The 26557-nt window shown below is 43.0% G+C and overlaps 1 protein-coding gene and 1 long non-coding RNA gene across 2 annotated transcripts in view; both read left to right on the plus strand.

Annotated features, from left to right (window-relative positions):
- The first annotated feature begins 1873 nt into the window (after positions 1 to 1873).
- Positions 1874 to 26557, plus strand: part of RASSF3 (Ras association domain family member 3) — a 75791-nt gene continuing 51107 nt past the window's right edge. Inside the window, exon 1 of the mRNA XM_005902529.3 lies at positions 1874 to 2262. Coding sequence (XP_005902591.2) covers positions 2152 to 2262 — 111 coding nt within the window. The 5' untranslated portion in view covers positions 1874 to 2151. The remainder of the gene's footprint in view (positions 2263 to 26557) is intronic.
- The window catches only part of LOC138987910 (uncharacterized), a 39406-nt gene continuing 15117 nt past the window's right edge, over positions 2269 to 26557 (plus strand). The window contains exon 1 of the long non-coding RNA XR_011464191.1: positions 2269 to 2947. This is a non-coding gene — a long non-coding RNA (uncharacterized lncRNA). The remainder of the gene's footprint in view (positions 2948 to 26557) is intronic.

The raw sequence follows: 26557 nt of genomic DNA on the forward strand, positions 1-26557 counted from the left end.
GATGTGAGTAAGCCTGAAGGCATGCAAGCCTTCTTTCTGTCTGAGGAGAGAATGACTGAAACCAATTCTATCCTTCTTTTCATCTCTGGGCCAGTTCTCCCTCCCAACTATTCCACATGGCTGACCACTGACCAAGGAGAGAACCTAGAAGGGCATCTGAAGCTCTTCAGATCACAAGGGCCCCAGTCCTTAAAGTAGCTCCCCTCCTCTCTTTAAGCCTCAGTTGCTCTAGATGCAGTGAAGTGGAAGTCGCTCAGTCACGTCCAACTCTTTGCTACCCCATGGACTGTACAGTCCATGGATTTCTTCAGGCCAGAATACTGGAGTGAGTAGCTTTTCCCTTCTCCAGGGGATCTTCCCAACCCAGGGATCAAATCCAGGTCTCCCACACTGCAGGCAGATTTATCCGCTGAGCCACAAGGGAAGCTAACTCTAGAAAGTATCCTTCAAATCAAAGACTGAAAAATAATTGGCTCATTCAGGAATTTTAAAACAAGTCTCCAATTATCATTTGTTTTTTATACCCAAAATAGGAGTATTGCATGGACTGTTACAGAGAATTAATAGCCCTTGTTCCTTTAAATTTTCATGTAAAATAGTACGAACTACCTTGAAGTTGCTCAGTCCTGTCCGATTCTTTGTGACCCCCACAGATTGTAGCCCCCCAGGGTCCTCTTGTCCATGGAGGTCTCCAGGCAAGAATACTGGAGGGGGTGCCATTCTCTCCCACCTAGGGATCCGAACCCCAGGTCTCCTGCATTGCAGGAGATTGTTTACTGTATGAGCCACCAGGGAAGCCTGCTAACTACCTTACGCAGTTGTTTTCAGGACTAAAGGAGATAATGCAAGAAAGTTTAGCTATAATGGCGGAAAATTTTGTTTTCTAACCCTCTCTTCCCCTCCTAATGTAACTCTCCTAAAGCCGGCTTACCACAGCAGAACTGAAACTTCAAAAACACCTTTCAGTCAGGATCTCTGCAAGGGAATTAGTATGGTTTAAATCAATTTAATAACACCAAGATGTAAATGAGTATCACCCACAGGTGGCCTGGAGAAAAATTTTGCATTTTAAAAGAGGATTAGCTGACTGGAAGGATTCAGAAAATACGGAACTTGTTTGTTTTTTGAGGAGGATGAATAGAGTTCTCTGAACCCTTCACCCCAAGATTGAAACCGTGCCTTGTAGGTAAAGCAGATTTTGGAGGGGGAGATTTAAGAAGCACGTTTAATTAATAAGCACTGAACCGCAGAACTAGTTCACCCTTCAACGCGCCAAATGGCCTCAAAGATCATAATGACCTTGGCCGTCCTTATTTCGGAATGAATCCTCACTAGAAAGAAGGGCGAGAGAGAAAGACCAAAGCTCAACTGAATTTCCGGAAAGGATGTTTTTATTTAAATAAACTCTACCCAGTCGTTACTTCCTCACGCTTCTCAGCTAACTTTAACCCTCCTTGGAGGGCCGGGTTGCCAGAGTTCTCTTCGGGGCGAAAAGACTGCAGAACTGCGGAGGGTCTCGGGGGTGGGGTGGGGGGGTCCCCTCCGCCCTGCAATCTTCACCCACCGGACCCCGGGAGGGGGCGAGCAGTGCGGAGACGGCGGAGAAAATTTCCGGCTTTGCTTGGGCCCTCCCCCAAACCCGAGCTAGCCGGGCGCGGGGACTGATCTCCGAGGAATTGGCAGTTTCCGGGAGGCTGGGGTAGCGACCCGAAGCACAGACGCAGCCATCTAAGCAGGGATCCGGGGGGCTCCCCAAATACTGCTCGGGAAGAGCAGCGCTCGTAGAACAGCCCAGCTACATCGCCCCCACTCCCACCTGCGCCGGGAGTGACCAGACCGCCTGGAGCGCGTCCCAGGCCTCTCGGGGCGGGGCCCGCGGAGCGCGGGGCGGGGCCGGGGCGGGGTCGCGGTCCAGGGGGCGGGGTCGCTGGGCGTTTCTGGGGCCCTAGCCGCGCCAGGAGCCGGGCCGGGAAGCCGGGAGGCGGCGGGAGGGGCCGGGACGGATTGAGCGGCGGCCGCAGCTGCAGCAGGACGGCCCGCCGGCGGCTTGGGGCCGCGCGCCGGGAACCTCGCGGGGCGGGCGGGCGCTGCACCCCCTGCCTGGCCGCCAGCGCCCCGGGGAGGCGGCCCGCGCGCGACGGGACCAGCAGCATGAGCAGCGGCTACAGCAGCCTGGAGGAGGACTCCGAGGACTTCTTCTTCACCGCCAGGACCTCCTTCTTCAGGAGAGCGCCCCAGGGCAAGCTCCGCACCGGCCAGCAAGTGAGTGGTGTGCCGGGTAGGCGCAGTAGCCGGCGCCCAGTCGCTCCCGGGAAATCCCGGGGCGGCAGGACCCCAACTCCACGTGTCTCCGCGGGGTGCACGAGGGATGCTCGCCAGGAAGGAGGAGGAGGCCGTCGAGAAGGGGCTTCTGTCTTTTCGGATCCCGGAGTAGTGCCTCGAGCTGGTGCCTGCGGGCTTACGGGCTTGCGCTGGGCGCACCGGGGAGGAAGGCGGAGGAAGGGCGGGGAGGCGGAGGGCCCGCTCCCGCCTGCCGCGCCAGATGGCCTCTGCGACTCCGCCTTGGGCGGCCGGCGGCTGGGGAGCAGTTCTGAGAGCCAGGAGTCGTCCCCAGGCCACTCCCCACGTTTCCCCTGTGCCCGGGGACGCCTTTCGCCCCCTCGCAGTCCTCATGGCGGCCCCCTCTATTAGTCCGTTCATTGGCTCGTGGCCCCCGGAGGGTTTTGGGGGCAGGGTAACGGCCAGGAGTGGACGTGGGGACCCAGCCTCCCATACCTTCTCGGTCCGAGCGCCTCTCGTGGCGGGGTTGGGGGCGCTGAGGGAAACACGGGGCCTCGCCAGAGCAGGCGCACATTAAATCTGGGTGGCAGGAGTCACGGTGGTGCGTTTCCAGTAAAGTCACGTTTATAGGTGCCTCTAATGTTTTGTAAACAAGTTCCGGTACTAGGTAGGAGCAGCCGGCGAGAGCTGAGCCTTGGGTCGGTTTCTTCCTTTTTTGGAGGAAGCGTACAGTGGAAAGCATGACTTGGGAAAAGATTGGAAGGGAACTTGGGTTGGTTTCGCCGACCATGATTGTGTGTTTCAGGGAGGCTCCCCCGAAAGGGGACGCTTGGGCTGATGTCTGAGTCCGGTGCTTGAACCCCGCGGCCTCCTGGCCCTGGGAGCCTCAGCAGGGAAGTCCTGCCAACGCAGACGTGCTGGTATCCGATTAGAGAAGGCTGGAATGGAACAAATTGATTGCTCTTAAAAAACAGCAGGCGCGCGCCCAACATTGCCATCAGACTTCTTTCTGGAGACTAGAGGCAAGGAAAATCAGGGCCGGATGATGACTTATGGGACGAGTGAGGACGGAGTAATGTGTCAGGATTTCCTTGCCAGACCTTTTAAGTTTACTTAACCACTTTAGGAGGTCAAATTTCTTTTTAAGATTCGGAAGTTTTAGTCTTTTGAACCTCTTAACTTCCCAAACCTGAAGAAGGGGCGAAGGGTAGGCAAGGGCAAGAGTCAGGTGCCCTTACTCAGTAGCTGATGATCCCAAGTGAAGTTCCGAGTCAGTTGTTTCTAAGGCTTAGTCACTTTAACCTGAGGCTGCTATAACCTATGCTAGGTGACTTCATCAACAAAGTTACGTATTTCTGAAAGTTCTAGAGGCTAGATGTCTTGAGATGTGGGTGCCAGCATGTTGGGTTCTTTTTTTTTTTTTTTTTTTGCCTTTAGGGGTATGCAGGGGATCCCCCCCAATCAGGGGTCAAACACTTGCCCCCAGGCAGTGGGAGCCAGGAGTCTTGACCATTGGACCACCAGGGAAGTCCCAGCATGTTGTATTCTGATGAGGGCCCCTTCCTGGCTGTAGATAGCTGATAGCTATCTGGCAGTGCCTTCACTCCAGGAAAAGGGCTACCTCTCACCTTCTTATAAGGCCACTCATCCCATCCTGTGGGCCACCCTAAAGACCTGATTACCTCCCAAAGGCCCCACCTCCAAATCTTATCACATGAGAGTTTCATCATGTGAATTGAGGGGTAGGGGGCAGAGGCAAACAGTTCATAGCAAGTGATATCTTATTTTTAGTGAAGTGTATTTTAGCCATGAGTTTGCTGTGAAGTTTGGAAGTCAGGAATGCCTGCCTCTCCAGTCAGTGCATTGAAGAATTGCATTTCCTTCCCTTTTTTTTTCACTTTGCTTTTCTCTTTCTTGGGCTCTGCTTCCTTTCTCTTCTCTACTTTGTGCTTTTTTGGTTTTTTTCCACTTATGTCACTGTCATCATTTGACACTTTGAGTAGAGACTGTCAGAGACCGTTGTGCTCATTTGAAGTCTATCCCAGAGGTACTGGTAGCTACAGGAAACTAGCTGGTGTTGAATTCTCCAGGCATGAGATGCTCCTTTATGAGGGCCAAGGTATCCAGGTTGAACTTGTATGAAAATGTTTTAATGCTTTAAAAAGTAAGAATGTTTTTTTTTCTGGGTTTGTACACTTCGAATGTCTATGTTATACTCATTAACTTATGTAATATTCATCTACTATATATAACATACTCATTTAATGGTACTTATTTAGTATTTAGGATTGTCCTACCATCAGTATATATTTTGAAGATTGTGCTGAAAATCAGAACAGTAAGTCCTAGATCTTGCTTAAAGAGCTTCAAAGTATATTCTGAAACTTTATTGCTGTGTATTTCCCCTTCTAACATAACACTTACTGGATTCTGAGTTAGAGGACTTATTTACCAGTTGAGAAGGTGTACTAACTGAATTTTTGTGGGCATTTTGGTTTATTTGAAGAGTGAGTCTGTTAAATTCCTGAAAAGATTTATGAGTTAAGGAAGTCAAACTTATCATAAATTTAAAGCAAAGCACTCTTTTTTTTTTTCTTTTTAGCAAAGCACTCTTAATGCAGAACATGTCTTTTACCCAATGTTAGATAAATCTTTTTTTTTTTTATGTCAGTGATTGTAAGAATTAGGTAGGCACCTCTGACATATAGTTTAGAAGTGAAATTTATGTTTTCTCTAAAGAGGTGGGAAGAGAAGTGTTGCCAGAAGGATCTATTATGGATAATAGTGATTTTTTAAAAGTGCTATACCACCTGGTGGAAAAGCCAGGAAAATGTGGTTTCTAGAACTCTTGAAAATATCCAGGGAAAATAAGATGTCTGTGGTAAATGCAGGATGGTGAGAAAGGGGGAGAGAGGGTGAGAAATTTCTTTCTTCTCTTGCCAGGCAAAGGAACATAGCCCAACTTTTTCTTTCTTATTTTATATCGGTGCCCTCTTTAAGAAAAAAAAAAAGGAAAAGGCTTAAAAACTTGTCTGAAAGGTACAAAGGAAAGCAATTGTGGCCTTTTTCTAGGAGTTTGAATGCCATGCTTACTGCTGTATCCCCAGGGCCTCCATCAGTGAATATTAGTTGAATGAATTGATGTTTTCCTGGTTTGATAATTGTTGGCTCTTTATGGGTTTTCAGTGTACCTGGTCTTATGATTCTCCCAAGAATCCTCTGCAGCATTAACCTAATGAAAGGTTGGGCCTCGTTAAGTGATTTGCTAAAGAGGGACTTAGCAGCAGCAGCAGCAGCACACTTAGGTAGGGAAAAGGCAGAGCTCAAGTTTCCCTGACTCAGTTTTCACTGCTTCTTGGCTATAAAAATAATTTTAATATTCCAGTTTACTTTCGCAAAATGGGCATCTGTAATTTAGGAGTTTCTTAACATTTTGACACCCTAACTTTCATGTATCTTCATTACAGTGTTCATAAGTCATCCTTTTGAACGTACTGTTATGCTTTGTGCAGAAGCAAGAATGTCAACAGTGTGTTAACTCATAATTTTCCTTTTCTATGTATTCAGGCTTCCAAGAGTAGAAATGGACTAAAATCATTAATCTATCAGAGCATATTCTGCTTCTTCTCTAAACCAAGGTGATCACTTTTCTTCCTGAGCCTTGGGTACATAATAGGAATAAGAAATGATGCTGTGTTTGCTTTAGAAGTAGAATAATTAGGAAGTAACTATAATTATAATACAAGGGAGTTAATAAAAATTTTTTTAAAAGATAAAGAAGTCTTATTTAGGAGCTTGAAATTGTCTTTTGAACCCTCCACACTTTTTAAGAAGTTCTGCTGAAGAATGGGTTAATAAGGCAAGCGTGTGAGACTCCATGTAACAGATCTTAAGTTCACCCATAGGTTTTTTCCTTGTTATAATTTAAATATTTTGGGGTTTCTCTGGCTCTGCACTTTACACCTAGAACCAACAGTAATGAGTTGCACTAGTTTATTCAGTGTTTCCATTAGAAGTTTTGGTGATAGAGTGCTAATTTACAACATCAAAGGTCTTTTGCTTAAACTTTTTGTACTGACAGAGCCCCTGTATTACTGAATATAAACATTCCCAGCAGTTGTTTTGCCCGGTGTATGGTTGTTTGCACATCCCGTCGCCGTGTCTGATATATTCTGTTCTTACATAGTGTTAATCCAATGGAATTTTGTGTTTGTGTGAGCAGGACTCACAGAAACACATTCCTTTAACTGAATTTCAGAAGAAAATTGGTCACCAGTCTTATATACCAGCAAGCATGAACAATACACTCTCTACCCCATTTCTTTTAATGGCTAACATGCAAGAGATAGAATTCTTTGGAAAGCAGTGACACAAAACATTTACAAAAAGGAAAGCTAAACGCATCCAATAATGTGGTTATTCTTCTTAGATTTCCTTTGGCAGTTAGTGCATGTCATACTGTAAACATTCGTTTTGGGGACAAAAAAGTGAGACTGGCCGAATGCTTTCTCGTGTACCGACTCCTTGCCTAGAGCATCAACTCTTGTTTACTCTTAGCTTTCCACAGAAATTGCTGCCTTTTGATAAAGACCCCAGCTTGAGGCTTGCTTTTCGTTTCTAATTTGTCCCAGGGTCATTGGCTAGCCGGGCCCCTCTTTGGATGGATGATGAGAGACAGTGTAGGGTATAATAAGGTAAATGCTTGCAAAGATACATCTTGACTAACTTGGCCCATTTTTGTCCTTGTCTCGTTGAAGAGCTGATACGTGTTGCCTTGTAGGAGGCTATTATTCTGGTTAAGCAGGCAGGCTACAGTCCTACAGTCTGTGGGGTCGCAAAGAGTCAGACACAACTGAGTGACTGAGCACACAAAGCATTGCCTATTATTATATATGTTATATATGAAGAGCTAGCTCATTGCTTGCTCTCTGATGCAACAACTTTTTAAAAAAATACTTATTTATTTACTTACTGGCTCTGCCCAATCTTAGTTGCAGCACACGGGATCTTTAGTTGTGGCATGTGGGATCTAGTTCCTCCACCAGGAATCGAACCCAGACTCCCTGCATTGGGAATGCAGAGTCGTAGCCACTGGACCAGCAGTGAAGTCCCTGATGCAACAACGTTAATTAAGAGTCTTTAACTAGGAGTCTAGTCTTATTAGGCCTCTTCAGTTCCCTTCAGGATTCAAGTTAGTCCCCATCACAGAACCGGGGCCTGGAATTGCTTCTCTTAGTTCTTCCCTTGTCAACTTACATGCCACCTTCTCAGAGAAGTCTTCCTGAACCACCAATCCAAACTAGACACCCTTCCCTACTCTGCTCTTTCCCTTCATAGCAAAAGTTGTAATGTCTTGTTATAGTTTGTTTAGAACAGAGACTAGCATGTTTACCCAGGGTCTAAAATAAATGCCTGGCACTTGGTAGGTGCTTGAGTAAGTGAAAGCCTACTCATCATTTTGAAAGAAAGTCCCAGTACTAGGTTCTGTGAGTTTTCTTTTAAACACAAGTACACAATTTCCCCTCTTCTCACAACTAGACCATAATCCTCCACTGCATCTTATAGAGGGTAGTCATTTAAAAATGGGTAATATTGGTGGTAACCGTTACTGCTGGTTTAGCTCACTTTATTTTTCCTTATTTTAAGCTTCAATCATTCATTCATTTATGCAACAATTGAGTTTATTTTTGCTATGAAGGGAAAGAGCAGAGGGCTGCTTCAGATCCAGTGATTCAGAAAGACTTCTCTGAAAAGGTGAACTGTAAGGAGAAAAATGTGACCACTCCACCCAAATCTGGCTCTGGGAATAGAGCAATGAAAAAACAATGTCCCTAACCTCATTTAGCAATAATTTTTAAAAAGCTTATTAAATAAATAAAGCATCTCTTCATTTTTTTTAAAGAGCTTGCTTCTTTGGTAAAAGGAAACTTTTGAACTGTTTACATTCAGGAATACCCCTGTTGTGCAAAGTTTGGTAAAGCTATTACGTCTATTTAGATAGAAATGTTGGCTGAGATGTGTGTCCCTGTAAAACAAGCCACATTTCTCTGTTGACATCTGTCCTAAAATTGTGGAGACTGTAATATATAATCATCCTATAGTTAGTGTTGGCTTGGCTGTCAATGGCTAGTTGAAATGGTTTTTGCTTACTTGTATATACACACATACATGCACATACACACATTTTTAATGGAGAGGGCCCAGTTACACACCAAGAAAGAGATATCAGAGCCTATAAAAAAATTAACATGTGAAATGAATGTAAACGTGTCACAAAAATGACCATCATTCTAAAAGTGTGTTGCCCGCATAGGGTAGTTACTAGTCAGGTATGGCTGTTGAATACTTGAAATGTGGCTAGTCTGATTTGAGAGATGCTGTTAAGTCTGAAATCTGTACTGAATTTCCAAGACAAAGGAAAGAGAAAATATATCACAATACTTGTTTTTATTATGGGTTACATGTTGAAATAATACTCTGAGTATATTGAGTTAAATAAAATTAACTTTTATATGTTTATTTTTTAGCATGACTATTGGAAAATTTAAAATTAATGACTTCCTAAAATAACTGACTTCCCTGGTAATCAGTGGTTAAGAATTCGCCTGCCAGTGCAGGGGACATGGTTTGGGGACATGGTTTCGATCCCTGGTCTGGGAAGACTCCACATGTGGAGGAGCAGCTAAGCTCGTGCACCACAGCTACTAAGCCTGAGTGCTGCAACTACTGGCCTGTGTGCTCTAGAGCCCGGCTCTGCAGCAGGAAAAGCCACTGCAGTGAGAAGCCCATGCACAGCAGCTACAGAAAGCCCACGTGCAGCAATGAAAGCCCAGCACAGCCAATGCATAATAAAGAGTGGCTTGTGTTATACCTCTGTTAGACAGTGCTGTTTGCAAAAGCAGAGCTGTGAACTCTTGCCAAGGGTATGAACCTCTATTCTCTAGATGGCTGCAGGTGGACAGATTGGGTACCAGCCAAGCCCACTGGGAAGATTTTTCTTTGTGAAGGGAAATGTGCCCTTTGCTGTTTGGAATAGTTTCTTCTTAGCTTAGCTTGGGTCACACATATGAGCTAAATGAGCATTTTGAGGTTGTGAAACTTGTGTATATAGGACTTCCTTTTTTTTCACTTATGAACTGAAAGGATAAAACCATCCTAGTGGCATTCTAACTGCAACTGTGCCTTCAGTGTGCAGAGGCAAGGGCTCGTCTTTCATAGAGTATTAAAACAGCCAGAGTAATCTGCATTTTATAGACTGTAATTGCCTACCGCTGCTACATATGATTCCATCAGCTAAGATAATTTGCTGATTATATATTGCAACACTCAGTTCTTTTTCCAGATACTAAACGAAGTGAGATAATTAGAGGAGGAAAAAGCGTGAGGTGGGAGATTGGAAGCCAGAAGAATAGATTCAGAAGATCTTGGATTTAAAAGATTTGGAATGTAATCAGCAGAGTGTTTTCATGAAATTAATGCCAGTTGGCCAAAGTATGTGTGTGGATTGTGAAAGGAGCTTTCTAAATTCATTTCCCAAATGTTTATGAATATTCACAATGGGCTAGACTGCTGCTGGGGATTCAGTGAACAAAACAGATTGAAACCTGCTCTCATGGAGTTTAGTTAGATCAATTCTTATCCCTGGTAAAGAGCAAGATCTTAATTCAAACTTTGGCTCCATGTTTGTTATATATATGCTGAAAAAAGGAGTAATTTCTCATATGTACATCATTTGCACTGGAAAGATTTTAAAGATTTTGTGGGTTAGCTAGAGCAGTATTTCTAAATTTTTAAAAATAGTGATATAAAAATCACATCACAGATGATATTAATACATAAATATTTTGAAGAATTATTTTCTAGGCTTTTTCACTTTTTTGTTTTACACATATGTAATCTTACTGTACTGGTATTTTTTAAAATTGTGATTTGGGAGTTCCCTGGCAGTCCAGTGGTTAGAACTTTGTGCAGAGGGCCCCGGTTCAATCCCTAGTCAGAGAACTAAGATCCCACAAGCTGTGCGGCCCCACCAAGAAAAAAACATAAATTGTGGTTTAATACAGGTAACATTTGCCATCAAAACCATTTTTCAGTGTTCAGTAGTGTTAAGTGTATTTACACTGTTGTGTATTCAATTGCCAGAACTTTTTCTTGGGAATTGAAACTCTGTCCTCATTAAATTACAATACAGTTCCCCTTTCCTCCTCCCCGCCAGCTCCTACTTTTTGTTTCTGTTTGGCTGTTTGATATCTCTCATTATTCGTGTTTTTGTGACTGGCTTATTTCACTTAGCATAAGATCATGGCATCCGGTCCCATCACTTCATGGGAAATAGATGGGGAAACAGTGGAAACAGTGTCAGACTTTATTTTTTTGGGCTCCAGAATCACTGCAGATGGTGACTGCAGCCATGAAATTAAAAGACGCTTACTCCTTGGAAGGAAAGTTATGACCAACCTAGATAGCATATTGAAAAGCAGAGACATTACTTTGCCAACAAAGGTTCGTCTAGTCAAGGCTATGGTTTTTCCTGTGGTCATGTATGGATGTGAGAGTTGGACTGTGAAGAAGGCTGAGCGCCGAAGAATTGATGCTTTTGAACTGTGGTGTTGGAGAAGACTCTTGAGAGTCCCTTGGACTGCAAGGAGGTCCAACCAGTCCATTCTGAAGGAGATCAGCCCTGGGATTTCTTTGGAAGGAATGATGCTAAAGCTGAAATTCCAGTACTTTGGCCACCTCATGCGAAGAGTTGACTCATTGGAAGAGACTCTGATGCTGGGAGGGATTGGGGGCAGGAGGAGAAGGGGATGACAGAGGATGAGATGGCTGGATGGCATCACTGACTCGATGGACGTGAGTCTGGGTGAACTCTGGGAGTTGGTGATGGACAGGGAGGCCTGGCGTGCTGCGATTCATGGGGTTGCAAAGAGTCCGACACGACTGAGCGACTGAACTGAACTGAATGTCCTTAAGGTTCATTCATGTGTCAAGATTTCCTTCCTTTAAGTCTGAGTAATATTCCATTGTATATGTATACCTCATCTTGTTTATCCATTTACTCAGTCAGTGGACATTTGGCTACTTCCACCTTTTGGCTCTTGTGAATATTGCTGTTGTGAACAGGAGTGTACAGTGATATCTCTTGGAGACCTTGCTTTTATTATTATTATTGCTTAGAAACTTTGGTATTATTTCAGGTATGTACCCAGAAGAGACACTGCTGAATCATGTAATTCTGTTTGTAATTTGTTGTACTGATAGGTTTCCTGCTATTTAAACTTAGAATTATGAGATATAGCTGTGTGACTTCAGCTATCATTTTGATGTCTGTATTGTATTTTATTGAATAGGCTCTCATTCCCGAAATAGGGAAAACATGGACGTTTCTAATTTTTGCTACTATACATAACACTGTAGTGAACAAGAGCAAGAAACCTTTACCATTTATGGATGTTTTTTAGGATAGATATATAAAATAGAATTTACTGGGCATGAGGGTGTAACCATTTTTATGAGTAGTTATTTATTGTCAGTTTAAGACTATTTTTAATCTAGTTTCATTGCACCCTCAGCTGCCCTGGATGCAGTCATTAAGATAGAGGAAAAACGTTGCAAAGTCACCTCTTTGTTATTTAATTTGCATTCCCTAGGTTAATAGTGAGTGTAGGGACTTCCCTGGTTGCTCAGTGGTTAGGCCTCTGTGCTTGCCCTGCAGGGGGGCACAGGTTGGATCCATGGTGAGGGGACTAAGATCCCATATGCCATGGGGCAACTAAACCTGAGTGCCACAACTAAGAAGCCAGTGTGCTGCATGAAAACCCAGGGAATTTAATATTTTTTGGTGCTTTTGCATGGATCTTCCTCTTGGTGTGAGCAGTGTTCATGGCCTTTGACCATTTGTTAGGTAGGTGGAAGTCTGGAGAGCTTTGCTCTTTGCGTCTCATGTCTATTTAGCAGGGTAAATGCTTCTTCCCCTTTTTTGTGGTCAGCTGAACTTCAGGTTATTTTTGACTTTGTTTGTACCAAAGGGTGTTTGCATATTCTCTCCTTTTGAAATACATTAGAATGTGTTTCAGGCTGACATCACTGAAACTCAGAGCAAAATACTTTTTACTCCTATAATTACGGCACGGGAAAAGCATTGCTAAGACAGCATCAGCGTCCTGTGAATACACTGCAGGATATAGAGGGCGGGGAGCTGGATGATGTGTCTTTTACTAATCATGTGAGAAAGGGTGACTAGGAGTCCTGTTTTCTTTGAATTTCAGTGAGTTTACCATGAGTTTTCCCACCACTATGGTAGAATTTGGAGGAACTGAAGTTATAAGTGTACTGGGAACTGAAAAAAGTTTGGGACAAACTAGTAAAAACCCCACCTACGAAAGAGGATTTTTATACCGTTTACTTATAAGCATATTGTCCTTGGTTGAAAAATTGCGATTAGATGGAATCTGACCCCATAGTCCACTTCAAGGTTCACCTGTGTCCAAAATTGTTGCTTAATGTTTTATAATCTGATTGTTTCACTCTCATTTTTTTCCTTCTTTCAGAATATTTTAAGTAAGTGAATCTTTTAAAAGGCTGTGTAGAGTTACTTCTGACTTTAAATAGATGATGAACCCTTCTCAATCTTCATATTCTTAGACAACTCAAATTTACGCTGAAAACTTCCCACAGATGCTTGTTTCGAGAATATTTTTTTATATTTTTCCAGTTAGATCATAGAAATTTGTGTATCTGATATAGTTCTCCAACAGCAAAACAAACAAAAACCAAACTTTTTTTTTTTAAATAGAAAGCATAACTAGGTGCACTGCATTGGAGAAAAAAAAAATAGTAATTCTAAAATGAAGTTTAACATTCCATAATGTTTTACAGTTAAAGGAGCTTTCCAAGGGAATTAAGATTCATTTGGTTTATTTGGGCTTTAATTTCAGCGGAACTTTGAGATGATAAATTAAACAGAAGTTTTATTGGTTTAGGCCTTAAGCAGATCCAGGTTTAATGGCATGGCAGAGGTGAATTCAGGGGTTACTTGACTGTAGTCAGTGATTTCCCAGCTATGGGAAAATGTAAATATTATGTAGGTGGCTTAAAGAAACAATAACATTACTTTTGTCTGTTTAAGCCTGTTTCTGTTGGTTTAAATGGGCTTGTGGATTGCTTTTTCTTGCCAGTTTTCCTTTGAGGGGAAGTGTTGCCCTTTGAGAGCCTTCTGAAGTTTGAGAATTCCTTTCTTGCTTTTCCTAATGATCTGTGTGGGACACGCAGCCCAGTTGGCTGGTGTGAGGGTGATGGTTCTGCCATGCTGAGTTGTGGGGTTGGATCCTCGCTGTCCTGTGGCTCTCAGCTAGAGGGAATTTGTTCTGTGAACTGTACCCAGAGCATAATTGTACCTGACATTTGGTGGAGAGGGTCTGGAGGTAGGTTGTGTAGAATGAATATTTTTCAAAAAGGCGAATCTAGCACCAGTATCAGCAAATTAACTTGAAAGCCATTCTCACAGCACATAGTTCTGTGCAGTTTTAATTACAATGGATCTCAGCAGGGAGAAGCAAGATAGGGATTGGGGGTTGAGAAGTACAAACTGTTATATATAAAATAAGCTACAAGGATATACTGTACAGCACAGGGAATATAGCTTCTATTTTATAATAACTACAAATGAAGTATAACCTTTAAAAATTTTGAATCACTGTATTATACACCCGTAACTTACAGAATATTGTACATCAATTATACTTCAATTAAAGAATAAATCAATATTTTTAAGAAGAAAAAATGGATCTTGATCTTTTCAGGTGAAGCTATTACTGTTTTTTAAAAAAGGGACTGGATTTTGTTATGGGCTAAAAGGATGGCGTTCTTCTAGACTACTTGCAAGCAGTTGTGTGAGGCAGCCGGAGTTAAATCAGTGCTAGCTGTGTTGTTGTGGGCAAGTCACTGCATCTCTTTAAGCCTCAGTTTCTTCATCTGTGTATGACGTGCGTGCCTGGCACATAATAAGCAGTAACAAATATTAGTCATTGTTATTTGTAGAAGGTTCTATATATGATCATGTACTTTGCGTATGCTAGGTTGAATAGAGAACTGACAATAGTTGAGAGGTTTGAAGTGAACCTAATAATCTAGCTGAAGAATAAAAGACAGCAGGAAATTAGGTTGTCTCTCTTTGGCTATATGGACCAAAGTAAATTGGGAATCTCAATGTAATTGATCAGAAAGGCGCTCCATTCATTCCCAGAGGCTTAATTTTCTTTTCTTCTTCGTTTTCCTCCTTCTGTATCACTGTGGTGTCTTTCTTTTTTGGTAAAAGGGCTGATTCCTCCTGACCAAGCCTGAGGCCACCCATCAAAGTCTTCACCCGCTTCTTCCTCCTTTAGCAAGCCATTCCATCGGAAAGAGAAAGAACAGGCATAGGGGAGTGGGGGTTCTTTTGCCCAAGCCTTTGTGTAAAAGTTAACGTACGTGCGAAAGCGTTTTTCTTTTCATCTTCGTCTGTTCTCCCTGTTTTATCTGCCTCAGAGTACAGGTTTTAGTTGCAGTTTTGCTGGAGGTTGCTGGCTTGACCCGGTGACAGATTCCATTTCTTTCTGGGGCTTTCCTTCTGCCTCCAGAAGCTCTAAATCGCCTTGTGCTCGGCGTTAGGGACTTAGTCACTGTCTTCTTTCTGGTTTTCCTAAGGTCAGGCGGAATGAGGTAATTCATATGAACTTTGTAATATGCTGCAGGGGGAAGCTGTGGTTAGAGTCCTGGTTCCGTGCGCTGTGGCTGGCCTCCTACCCACAGAGGGTCTGTCTCCTCTCTAAGGCATTTCTGTGTTGCTGAACACATCCGCAGTTTGGAAACAAGCTTGCTTTTGCAGAATTTAAATGTAGGCATGAAAGAAACTCGATGAGTCATGTGATCCATTTGGCTAACTCTTCAGGGGTCACTTATGCTCTCTGAAAGTGGTATGAGTTTTAGAGTCCGGTGGGGAACCTCTTCTTTGGGCCACTTGAGCCTGTTGGGGTTTGCTGTTCCCTCTCTGCCCTCAACCATCCCTCCCTTTGGAGGAGGGATGATTGAGGGCAACCAATAATTAGTTGGTTGTCTGAAACTGGCTTTATATTAATTCTGAATACCATTGTGAAGAATTTTAATCGCTTTAAAAACTTCTAATTTGACTGAGCTGTAGTATTACTGAAGTACTTTTTTAAACAAACAAAAATTATTTATTTGGCTGCACCGGATCTTAGTTGCGGCATGTGGGAATCTCATTCCCTGACTCAGGATCGAACCTGGGCCCCCTGCATTGGGAGCACAGGATCTTAGCCACTGGACTACCGGGAAAGTCCCTACTGGAGTACTCTTATGAATAATATCATCAATTTATGTAAAAGACTTGCAACAGTATCTGGCATGTGAGTGCATGTTTAATACACTAATATTAACTAGTGTTTTTTCTACTGGTTTAGCATTATCGATTTAAAACAGTTTGGTGTAGGAGCTTTGATTCAGACCGGTGGCTCAGATGGTAAAAAAAATCTGCCTGCAATCCAGGAGACCTGGGTTCCGTCCCTGGGTCAGGAAGATCCCCTGGAGAAGGGAGTGGTTACCCACTCCAGTATTCTTGCCTGGAGAATGCCATGAACAGAGGAACCTGGCAGGCTACAGTCCATGGGGTCGGAAAGAGCTGGACACGACTGAGTGACTAACACTTATTGAGACAGTTTGGTTCAATAGAAAATCTCGGAATCTAGAATTACATTAGGCTCTTGCTTTTGGATCTGTCATCTATCAGTTCTGAGAGCTGCAGCAGGTTCTTTAACTTCCTTGAGTATCATTTTGGTAATCTTTAAAACAAATTATCATAGAGGGGTTAAATGAGAAAATGTGTGTTATAATTCCTAGATTATAGATTGTAACATAATTGTTAAGTATGACAGCGTCACAGGTGTGTTTAGAGACTATAAAAGTTTTTATTTTTAATATATGTCTTGTCTCTTATAAATTGATTACATATTCTCAGCTTATCATGGTATTAGAGGTGACACTTGACAAATAGTTGTTGAAAAATGAATTTATTCCTCCATCTCGTTCATGTGTGTCTATATCTGCAAAGTGGTGATTTGTGTTTGAACAGTTACATCTAAGAAAGTTTTAATTACTTATGAATGGATTGTGATACTTAGGAAGCACTCAGATACTTTGGGAAAAAATGACATTCTAGTTCATTGTCAGATGAATCAGGGACCCAAGTAAATTTCATTAGTTTTAAGCCTCCCAGATTATCCTGTCTGTAAACTTCATGACTCTGATGCTGGAAAAGATTGAAGGCAGGAGGAGAAGGGGACAATAGAGGATGAGATGGTTGGATGGCATCACCGACTCAATGGACATGGGTTTGAGCAAACTCCAGGAGATGGTGAAGGACAGGGAAGCCTAGTGTGCTGTAGTCCACGGGGATGCAGAGTCAGACACAACTGACTGACTGAGCAAAAACACGTTTTACAAGGGTGAACCACTTCTGTCCTGTTCACCTCTGTATCCTCATTGTTATGTGGTGCTTGGCTCAGGGCACAGAGGGGGGCCATTGATTTTTGTTGATTGGCCATCTGGTTGTTGTTTGATCAGACTCCCATCAGAATTATAATCAAGAAAAAGAAGTTGGGTGACATAGTGGAATAGATTTCTTTTGGTTTCAAGAGTAGTAATAGTAAGCAATGACAATAGATTCTGTATCATGTGAAAGTAAGACTTTTAGGTGAAATGGAAAGTATTTTGGACTGGGGATGGTAGAGACCTCCTAGGTAGGTAGGTTTAATTGCAAAGTCATGTCTGACTCTTGCAACCCCATGGACCATAGCCTGCCATGCTCCCCTGTCCATGGAATTTCCTAGGCAAGAATACTGGAATGGGTTGCCATTTCCTCCTCCAGGGAATCTTTTCTGACCCAGGGGTCAAACTCAGGTCTCCTGCATTGCAGGCAGACTCTTAACTGACTGAGCCACAAGAGATCCATGGAAATTTCTTAGGCTTGCTCTTTGTTAAATAGCGAAGATAACTTTTGGAATTACTTAGCCACTTTGAGTTTCAGTTTGTTCCTCAAAGGTCTTGTCCAGTTCTGGGACAAATAGTTAATTTATACTAGAGCTGCATTAGTTATTGGAGGGAAAGTAACAGATAAATCTTGAAAAGGACTCCATGAAATGTATTGAGATGCCAAATGAATTAGTTTGGAAACAGCTATCTGAAGTCTTATCTGGTTGGATGGGGTTGAATTTAAGGGTATTGATTAGTCATTGCTTTTTGAGAAATGAGTAGAATATGTAGAATTATTTCTTTTTTGAAGAGTGAACATCTTGGGAAAGAATCAGAGAAGTTCTTGAGATGTATTTAATTCATCCATATATAGTGCCAACAAGAATGGGTGTCATGCAAGCTGAAGGGAACACTTAATTGTCCTGAACTTCTGTATTGCTGGAGTTATAAATGTAGTGTCAAGAGCTACTTAGGAAAGAACCCACCAGCAGTGCCACATTCCTCAAAGACAGGGCAGGATAAATGTTTGAGAGTCCTCCGCTTGCTGAGAACGTGAGGCCAGGAGCCACTGTGCTCACTGAGGGTGCATTCTTGTGGGCTGGTGTGGCATTTGGGAGTGAGGCAGTATATACATTTCCTTTGGAAAACTTAATTTTTTCTTTTGTTTCTAATATCTCCTTTATTCCAATTGCACGTACTCTTGCCTGGTAAATGTTCCTTGAAAACTACTTTTAGCAAGTAAAATCCTACTACGAAACATTTCAGAGTCTATTGTCTAATACAGCATAGCCAAATTCCAGGCTTCTAGAGGCGTCTGTCCTCTTGCCCACACTGTGTGTTGAATGCCTTAACCAGCCTCTCCATTCACTGATCCTGAAATACCCAGTTTAAGGCTCATTTCTTAGAATCTCTTGTCCTCTGATTGCTTTATGTGTATTTAAATATGGCTGTCTTGACGAGAATGAAAATTCTTGGGGGCTGAGGATTTTTGCTATAGAGGCCATGTCAAATGATTTATGAATGTGATGATTAACTTGGTTCATTACTGAGACATTGTCTTTCCAGAGAATTTTTTTTTTAGTGGCTGTGCTGCACAGCTTGTGGGATCTTAGTTCCCTGACCAGGTATTGAACCCAATCCCTGGGCAGTGAGAGCACCAGCGTCCTAACCACTGGACTGCCAGGAATTCCTGAGAATTATTTTTAATCTGGGCAGTTTATTTAGAACTTGGCTCTCATATGTTTCTAATTTCATATATACTTCAGGGGATGTTTCTTCAAGAACCTGAGGGGGAAGATATATCCTTAAAATTGGTTTTTAAATATTTGAGGGATTATTGATAATTTAGAATAATGTAAATCTAGGTGGAATGGTCTTTTTAACCTGAGGAGTCTGAGGTTTTTGGCTATTTTAGCTAGAAGGAGTATGCTTAATGTATAATTACATCAAGCTTTGCTTTCAGTCATGGAAATCATTGAAAATTATTTTTCTAGCAACAGCTGTTCTTTTCATTAAATATACCATAGTATCCCTAAAGTTTTGTGGTGCATTTTCAGATTGGAAAATGTGCGATGTGATAAACAGAAGAGATGATTGATTTAGTTAACTGCTCACATTTTGTGTTTGTTTTAATTTGAAATATTGGCCTCATAAAAATGAATATTGTGTCAGAATAGTTTGTGTGAACTAAAATGTTAGCATCTTGTGGCAAGTAAGGCACTGAGTCTCCAGATCCTATATGTTACAGTCATTAAGCATTATTTGAAGTATCTCTGAGTTTACATAAGACATTCCATTCATTTAGACACTCACTGATTTTTAACACTTTTAGTGATCAAAAGGGAAAGTGTGGGCTGAACTATAAAGTAATAGATTTTCCCCAGATGTAAAATATATATCTCAAAAAAGATGGAAATATAAAGTTCAAAAGCTACTTGGAGGGACTTCCTTGGTGGTCCAGTGGCTAAGACTTCATGCTCCCAGTGCAGGGGGCCCAGGTTCAATCCCTGGTCAGGGAACTAGAGCCTGCATGTCGCATCTAAGAATCTCGCATGCTGCAACTAAAAGATCGTACGTGCCGCAACTAAGACCTGGTGCTGCGAGAAAGAGATAAAAAGAAAAAAAGAAAAAGCTGCTTGGAAACTCCAAACCATTCTTTGTGGCTGTCAGAACATGATACATCCAGTCGTGTCTGCCTCAGGAGTCAGTTCTAGCCAGTCCCCAGTGGCTGTTGATGAGAGTGGTGATAAAGTGGAGGAGGGGTTAGAGATACTGCTGATTTGGGAGGATTTGGTCATGTTGAAAGTGTTGGGGCAGTGACAGAAGGGAATCAGGGAGGAATTCGTGAGTTTCTGGCTTGGGTGACCGGAAGATGATGCTGTCACTGACCAAGAAAGGGAATATAGCAGAAAGATCAGATTTGGGATCTGATAAGGGTAAGTTCAGATAATATATTGACTCCATTCTTCCCTGGTGCCTCAGACAGTAAAGAATCTGCCCGCAATGCAGGAGACCTGTTTTGATCCTTGGGTTGGCAAGATCCCCTGGAAAAGGGAATGGTAACCCTCTCCAGTATTCTTGCCTGGAGAATCCCATGGATAGAGGAGCCTAGTGGGCTACAGTCCATGGGGTTGCAAAGAGTCAGACACAACTGAAGCAACTTAGCGTGCTCATGGGGTCTTCAGCCAGAAGGATGGAGGGTTCCAGGGTTTAAGGGGCAGTCGAAGCAGAGTGTGTTCATGGAAATGGATCAAGGAGTGGCTGGAAGGGAGGGAAGAGAACCCAGAGAGAGTGGGTGTCCTGGGAGCCAAGGTAGGGTCCTGCCTCAAGAACAGGAGCTTGGCATTGCTCATCATCAGGGAAATACAGATCAAAACCACTGTGAGCTATCACCTCACACCTGTCAGAAGGACTCATCAAAAAGAACACAAAATAGTAAATGTTGGCGAGGATATGGGGAAAAGAGAACCCTACTACATCGTTGGTGGGAATGTAAATTGGTGTAGCTGCTGTGGAGAACAGTGTGGGGGTTCCTCAAAAACTTAAAAATAGAACTACCATATGACCCAGAAAGTCTACTCCTGGATATATATCTGAAAAAATAAAAAGAGTAATTTGAAAAGATACACGTACCCCTCTGTTCATAGCAGCACTGTTTTCAATAGCCACGATGTGGAAATAACCTAAGCGTCCATCAACAGATGAATGGAGAAAGAAGAGTGGTACATATATAAGATGAAATACTACTCAGATACAAAATAAATGAAATAATGCCATTTGCAGTAACATGGATGGACTTGGAGCACATCATGCTAAGCGATATAAGTCAGAGAAAGACAAATACTGTATGTAATCACTTATATCAGTAATCTTAAAAGTATAACAAACTAGTGAATATAACAAAAAAGAAGCTGACTCAAGATATAGAGAACGAGTTACTGGTTACCAGTGGGGAGAGGGCAGTATAGGGGTAGAAGAGTAAGAAGTACAAAATACCAGGCATAAAATAAGCTGCTGCTGCTGCTGCTAAGTCGCTTCAGTCGTGTCCGACTCTGTGCGACCCCATAGACGGCAGCCCACCAGGCTCCCGTCCCTGGGATTCTCCAGGCAAGAACACTGGAGTGGGTTGCCATTTCCTTCTCCAATGCATGAAAGTGAAAAGTGAAAGTGAAGTCGCTCAGTCGTGTCGGATTCTAAGCTACAAGGATATATTGTACAACATGGAAATAGCCAGTATATCTTTAAATATGGAGTATAACTTTTAAAAATTGTGAATCACTGTATTGTATGCCTTTAATTTGTGTAATATTATATATCAACTAAAATTTTAAAAAAGAACGACTTTAAAAAGAAAAAATAAAAAGAGCAAGAGCTTGGTCAGTAGGACAAGGACTGCAGAAAAGCAACGAAGGACTGGAGCGGAGCCAGTAGGAGGTCTCGGAGACCAGTAGGAAGAATACACGAGCAGTGAGGATAAGGGGATCGTTGTAGGGGATGTCTGTCTGCCCAGTGGAAAGGACTGTATTTGGACCGGAAGTGGAAGGGACTGCTTAGAAAGACGGCTTCCTGGAGAACGGGGTCGGGGGCAGTGAAGTCTGGAAATACGCACATGATACAACAGATACAACAGGAGATGACTAGGAACTTGAGTTGGTGGCAGATGGATTTGGATGGAAGAGGGAGGTTTGCACAGATGGGGGGCAGGCATGGGCAGAAATCCTCAGAGGCAGGAAGAGGGAGTGCTGGTATACCTGGACAGCTGGCTGGTGTGTGGGCGTGGCAGCTGCCGGTGTGGTGAGAGCCACGCCTGAAAGAGGAAGGGTGACTGGCTCTGAACTAGTTTGCTTGCCAGACTGAAGACTTTGGACTTTGTTTTCTGGGTAAGGAGGTGCCATTTAGGGAGGAATAATACGGTCTATGACTTTGAGACCAATAGCAGTTTATGGCAGAGTTGAGAGGCAGGGCCGTGCCCTGGTAGGCTATTGTCATAGCCTGGGTGAACATCATTAGGGCTAGAAATAGGACAGGTGTGGTGGGAGAGAGGAGAATTCCAGAAGTTGAGTGAGTAGATTGGCACCTGCCTGATCAGGTGCGGGAGGGAGAGGAAGGGGAGGAGGAAAAGGGAGAAGGAGGTGTGGAAAGTGCCTGAGAGCATGACAGCATTGTTGTGGAAACAGCACCGGTCTAGTGAGGAGGGGGGACAGTGCAGTTTTAGGCACATTTACAAAACATCTATGGAGCATCTAGCTGACAACCAGGACCAGGGCTCTGGAGCTCAGGCGGGAGGTCAAGGCAAGAGGCAAAGACTTGGCAGCATGAAATCATCATCCTTGAGTTAGAGCCGGTTAAGATTTATTTGAAGGAACAAGAGAAAAATAAATCTTGATGTGGAGCTGTAAATGTAAACTTCTCAGACCACCGCAGTATATTTTTATCTTTCTTAGAATAAGGCCTTTGATGACTGGAATGTGGACCTGCCCCCCCAAATACCTCAAAATTAACATGACAAGATGTTAAGAAATGTTTCACTAGAAATGCTGTTATCTTGATAGTTTTTTCTTCTCCTGTTAAAATCTTTTCCTTCAATCCTTTTGTTTTTTCTTTTTGATGAGACAGACATTAGAAGACTGATGGGGACTAGCTAGCTGGTTGTATTTTTGAAAAGTCTTTGAAGGTGAAATATACTGGGTTAAGTGTGGTATCAATGCATTTTATTCCCTGGGTTTGGCAACGGTGGAGAGATGATCTAACACAATGTCCAGGGATGGATTTAAAGAGAACTAAAGTGGTTTATACTTCTTTTCAGGAAATAGGCTGATTGCAATTTATGTTTAGCTAAATACTGACTTGTAGAGCCTTGCCTTGGGATGGTCTCACAGAAAATCTATGTTTTCCTGCTTTCCTTTGGAAAACCTATAAGCCGGTAATATTGCTGTTCTGTGGAAATGTTAATTACACAGAAGTAGGTTCTTTAAATCTCTGGAATGTCCAGCAGTGTGGTGGGCGTTCTAGAATTTGTGGAAGGATGTGAGTGGTTATTCTTCCCAACCCCAGCTGCTCTCTGTCGAATTATCTCTACTGCTTCCCTTTTGACTTAATGCTTCAGAAGCGAGTTGAATCTGTCTGCTTTAATGGTATCAACAAACATGTATTGAGTGCCTGCCTTACACCCAGAGCTATGCTTGGCTCTGAGGATGGACTCAGAGAGGAATAAGTCAGTATTCCTTCCCTCAACAGCACAGTCCAGTGGAAAATCATAAAGAGCTGTTGTGATTTTGTGACGTAAAAAGAAATATGTATTTGGTGCAAAAATTCTAAAAGCCCTTGGAATGTCCTAAGTGTTAAGAGTGATGAAAATGAAAGGAATGTCTTTTATTATTCATAATAATAATAAGCAAGGGGATCAAATCAGCCAATCCTAAAGGAAATCAACCCTGAATATTCATTGGAAGAACTGATGCTGAAACTCGTCAGTTCTGAAGCTCCAATACTTTGGCCACTTGAGGCGAAGAGACCCAGATTCTGGGAAAGATTGAGGGCAGGAGGAAGAGGGGACAACAGAGGATGAGATGGTTGGATGGCATCACCGACTCAGTGGACATGAGTTTGAGCAAGCTCCAGGAGATGGTGAAGAACAGGGGAGCCTGGTGTGCGGCAGTCCATGGAGTCACAGATCAGACTGAACAACAACAAAGCTGCTTTCAACTAACTAGAGTTTCTGTTAAGGAGGTGAAGTCTGAGAAGCCCCTAAGGTTTGAGGGGCTTGTTGCCAGGGGAACCAAGCACGGGATTAGAGGTTTAGGATAGGGAGAGTGGCTGGAGATTGGGTTCAATCACCAGTGGCCAGTGAGTTAATCAATCATGCCTATGTAATAAAGCCTTCATAAAAACTTATGTGCAAGGGTTTGTAGAGCCCCCTGGCTGGTCAACAAGGACAGGTTCTGGGAGGATGGCACCCATGGAGAGCCATGGTCAGTTTGAACCTCTTCCCATGTACCCAGTCCTATGCCTTTCTTTCCACTTGCCTGTTCCTGAGCTGTGTCCTTTGTCATAAACAGGGAATAGTAAGTAAAGTGCTTTTGGGAGTTGTGTGAGCCATTCTAGCAAATTATCAAATCCCAATAAGGGATTGTGAAAACCCTCGATTTACAACTGGTTGGGTAGGAGCACAGGTGACAACCTGGACTTGCCATTGACATCCAGAGTGGGAAGGAAGCTGTGTGGGCATGACCTCTGTAGCCAGGGGATCTGCTTACCCAGAATTCTCAATGCGAGAATGGAGTTAGTGTGGGATACTCAGGCGGAAACCCCCACGTAGCGGGAGTCAGAAGTGCAGTGTTGTGAGCAGTACAGCAGAGTACAGAAAGTTTTCCTTTCAGAGACCATGTGGCTGCTGACCATTGATAACCATGGTGGCTCATGTTCATGGCCCAATTACAGTGCATTTTACCTTGATTGCTTCAGTTCATCCTCACACTAACCCAGTGAAGTAGGCATGGTCATTCTCTTTGTACATGAGAGGCATGGAGAGGTTCACTGGTAACTGGTGAGTAGAGGAACCAGGAATAGAAACTGGGCAGTCTGCTGTGATAACCCACACCTCAAGAAAGTGGTGACTTCCCTGGCGGTCCAGTGTTTAAGACTCTGGGCTTCCACCCCAGAGAGCGTGAGTTCCATCCCTGCTTGGGGGACTAAGGTGCTGCATGGTGGGGACCAAGAGAGACTAAGAAGAACAGGAAAAATAAATAGTTAAAAAAAAAAGAAAAAGTGGTGAAGAGAGTAGGGGAAGTTAGTTAGGGTGCCTCTGTCACATGTGCAAAGTCAGGGGAGGAGTGTGTGGAGCTTGGGCTGGGGGTTGGGGAACAGTGAGAGGAGAAACCATAAGGTTAAGGTTGAATTAAGCCTGACTAGTTTGAAGTCAAGTAGTGGAAGGTGATGCTAGAGGGAGGGAGGGAGGGACCCAGATTGTGAAAATAGGCGGTGTCTCCTTTTACATTGTTTACCGTGAAATTCCTAAAAATATAGTTTCACGTCTGTTGCACATTTACTGTGGACATTCAGCAGACGCTGTTTGAATTTATAGCATTCTTATTTTCATCCCAGTTGTACTCATTATCAGCTAAAAAAATATGCTTGTACCACATGGGTGGAAGTTACAGTGATTATATGATTGTCTCTTGCAACTCCAGAGAAGTTGGGAATTTCTGCATGGTTTATTGTAATTTAGAGAGCAGTCTGTAATTAGCAGACTTTGGAAATTTGTTTCAAGAAGTGGGAGACCAAGGCCCTCAAGAGGCTAGCTGTATATTGCTGCGTGTTTGTTTTCCTCTCAGATCAGAAAGAAAATTTAAAGGGTATCTTGGGTGAGTTCCAAGTGTTAAAGTCAGCCACTCGCCCTTATTGGCACACTGAGATCCCTCCGATGTTTGCAGTAAGGATTACTGAGAACAGACCATGCTCAGAGCTTAGTACTGTATGTAACTGGGTCATTATGAAAGAGTCCTGCTCCCTCCCTGTAAGGAGCTCTGGGGTTGCATGGAGAGATCTACGTAATAGGATGCAATTTGTGAACAGTAACAGCAAGGAGAGAGGATTAAAATAAATACATTCTGTGTATGCTCAGTTACTTCAGTTGTGTCTGACTCTTTGCAGCCCTATGGACTGTGGCATGCCAGGCTCCTCTGTCCGTGGGATTCTCCAGGCAAGAATATTGGAGTGGATTGCCATGCCCTCCTCCAGGGGATCTTCCTGATCCAGGGATCAAACTCTCATCTCCTGCTTGGCAGGAGGATTCTTTACCCATTGAGCCACTTGGGAAGCCCAGATACATTGAGGAGACATTTAAAATAAACATGTTATAATACTACCCCTGATCTATTCATTTGTGAAACTCTTGATAAGTATGGGGGTGCCAGGAGGCAGAACAGAGAAAAGGGCAGACCTAATTAGGAATACCTCCTGAAGTTTATTTGGATTTGGGTGTCGGAAAGATAAAAGCTCAAGCAGTACTCTTGCCTGGAAAATCCCATGGACGGAGGAGCCTGGTGGGCTGCAGTCCTTGGGGTTGCAAAGAGTTGGACACGACTGAGCGACTTCACTTTCCCTTTTCACTTTCATGCATTGGAGAAGGAAATGGCAACCCACTCCAGTTGTTGCCTGGAGAATCCCAGGGACGGGGGAGCCTGGTGGGCTACCGTCTGTGGGGTCGCACAGAGTCGGACACGACTGAAGTGACTTAGCAGCAGCAGCAGCAGCAGTGATGGAGTGGGTGTGTCTTTTATTTGTCTGAAGAAAAAGCAATGGTGTGTGTTTTGAAAAGGTTTAGATTGTCTCCAAAACATGAATTTTATAGACTTATTTTCAGAAATACCCCATGTGCCTCTAATAGCGGTTATCTCTGGGGGTAGGTGTAGTGAGTACTGTCTAGGAACATTGCAGATTCTATCAATTGGAATCAGTCTTAAATGGGGATGTTTCTTCCTGCTCTTTTTCCATAATTGTTAAATCAGATATTTCTGCCAGAGAATCCAGGGTTATAATACAAAAGGAAATTATTTTCTAATTGCTATATTGTCAAAGTAAATGTGACTTTCTTGAAGCAGGTAAGAATGCTAGGAAAGTGTGTTTTTCTTTTTACTATTGTAAAATAATTCTGAATACAGTAATTATATGAAAAGAGTATGAATACCTTTGTAATTGCCATCCATCGCAAAAGAGAAGACACTGCAGATAAGAATTGAAGCCTCTGTCTGGG

The sequence above is a fragment of the Bos mutus genome, chromosome 5 (assembly GCF_027580195.1).
Source record: "Bos mutus isolate GX-2022 chromosome 5, NWIPB_WYAK_1.1, whole genome shotgun sequence".
In the NCBI taxonomy this organism is placed as follows: domain Eukaryota; kingdom Metazoa; phylum Chordata; class Mammalia; order Artiodactyla; family Bovidae; genus Bos; species Bos mutus.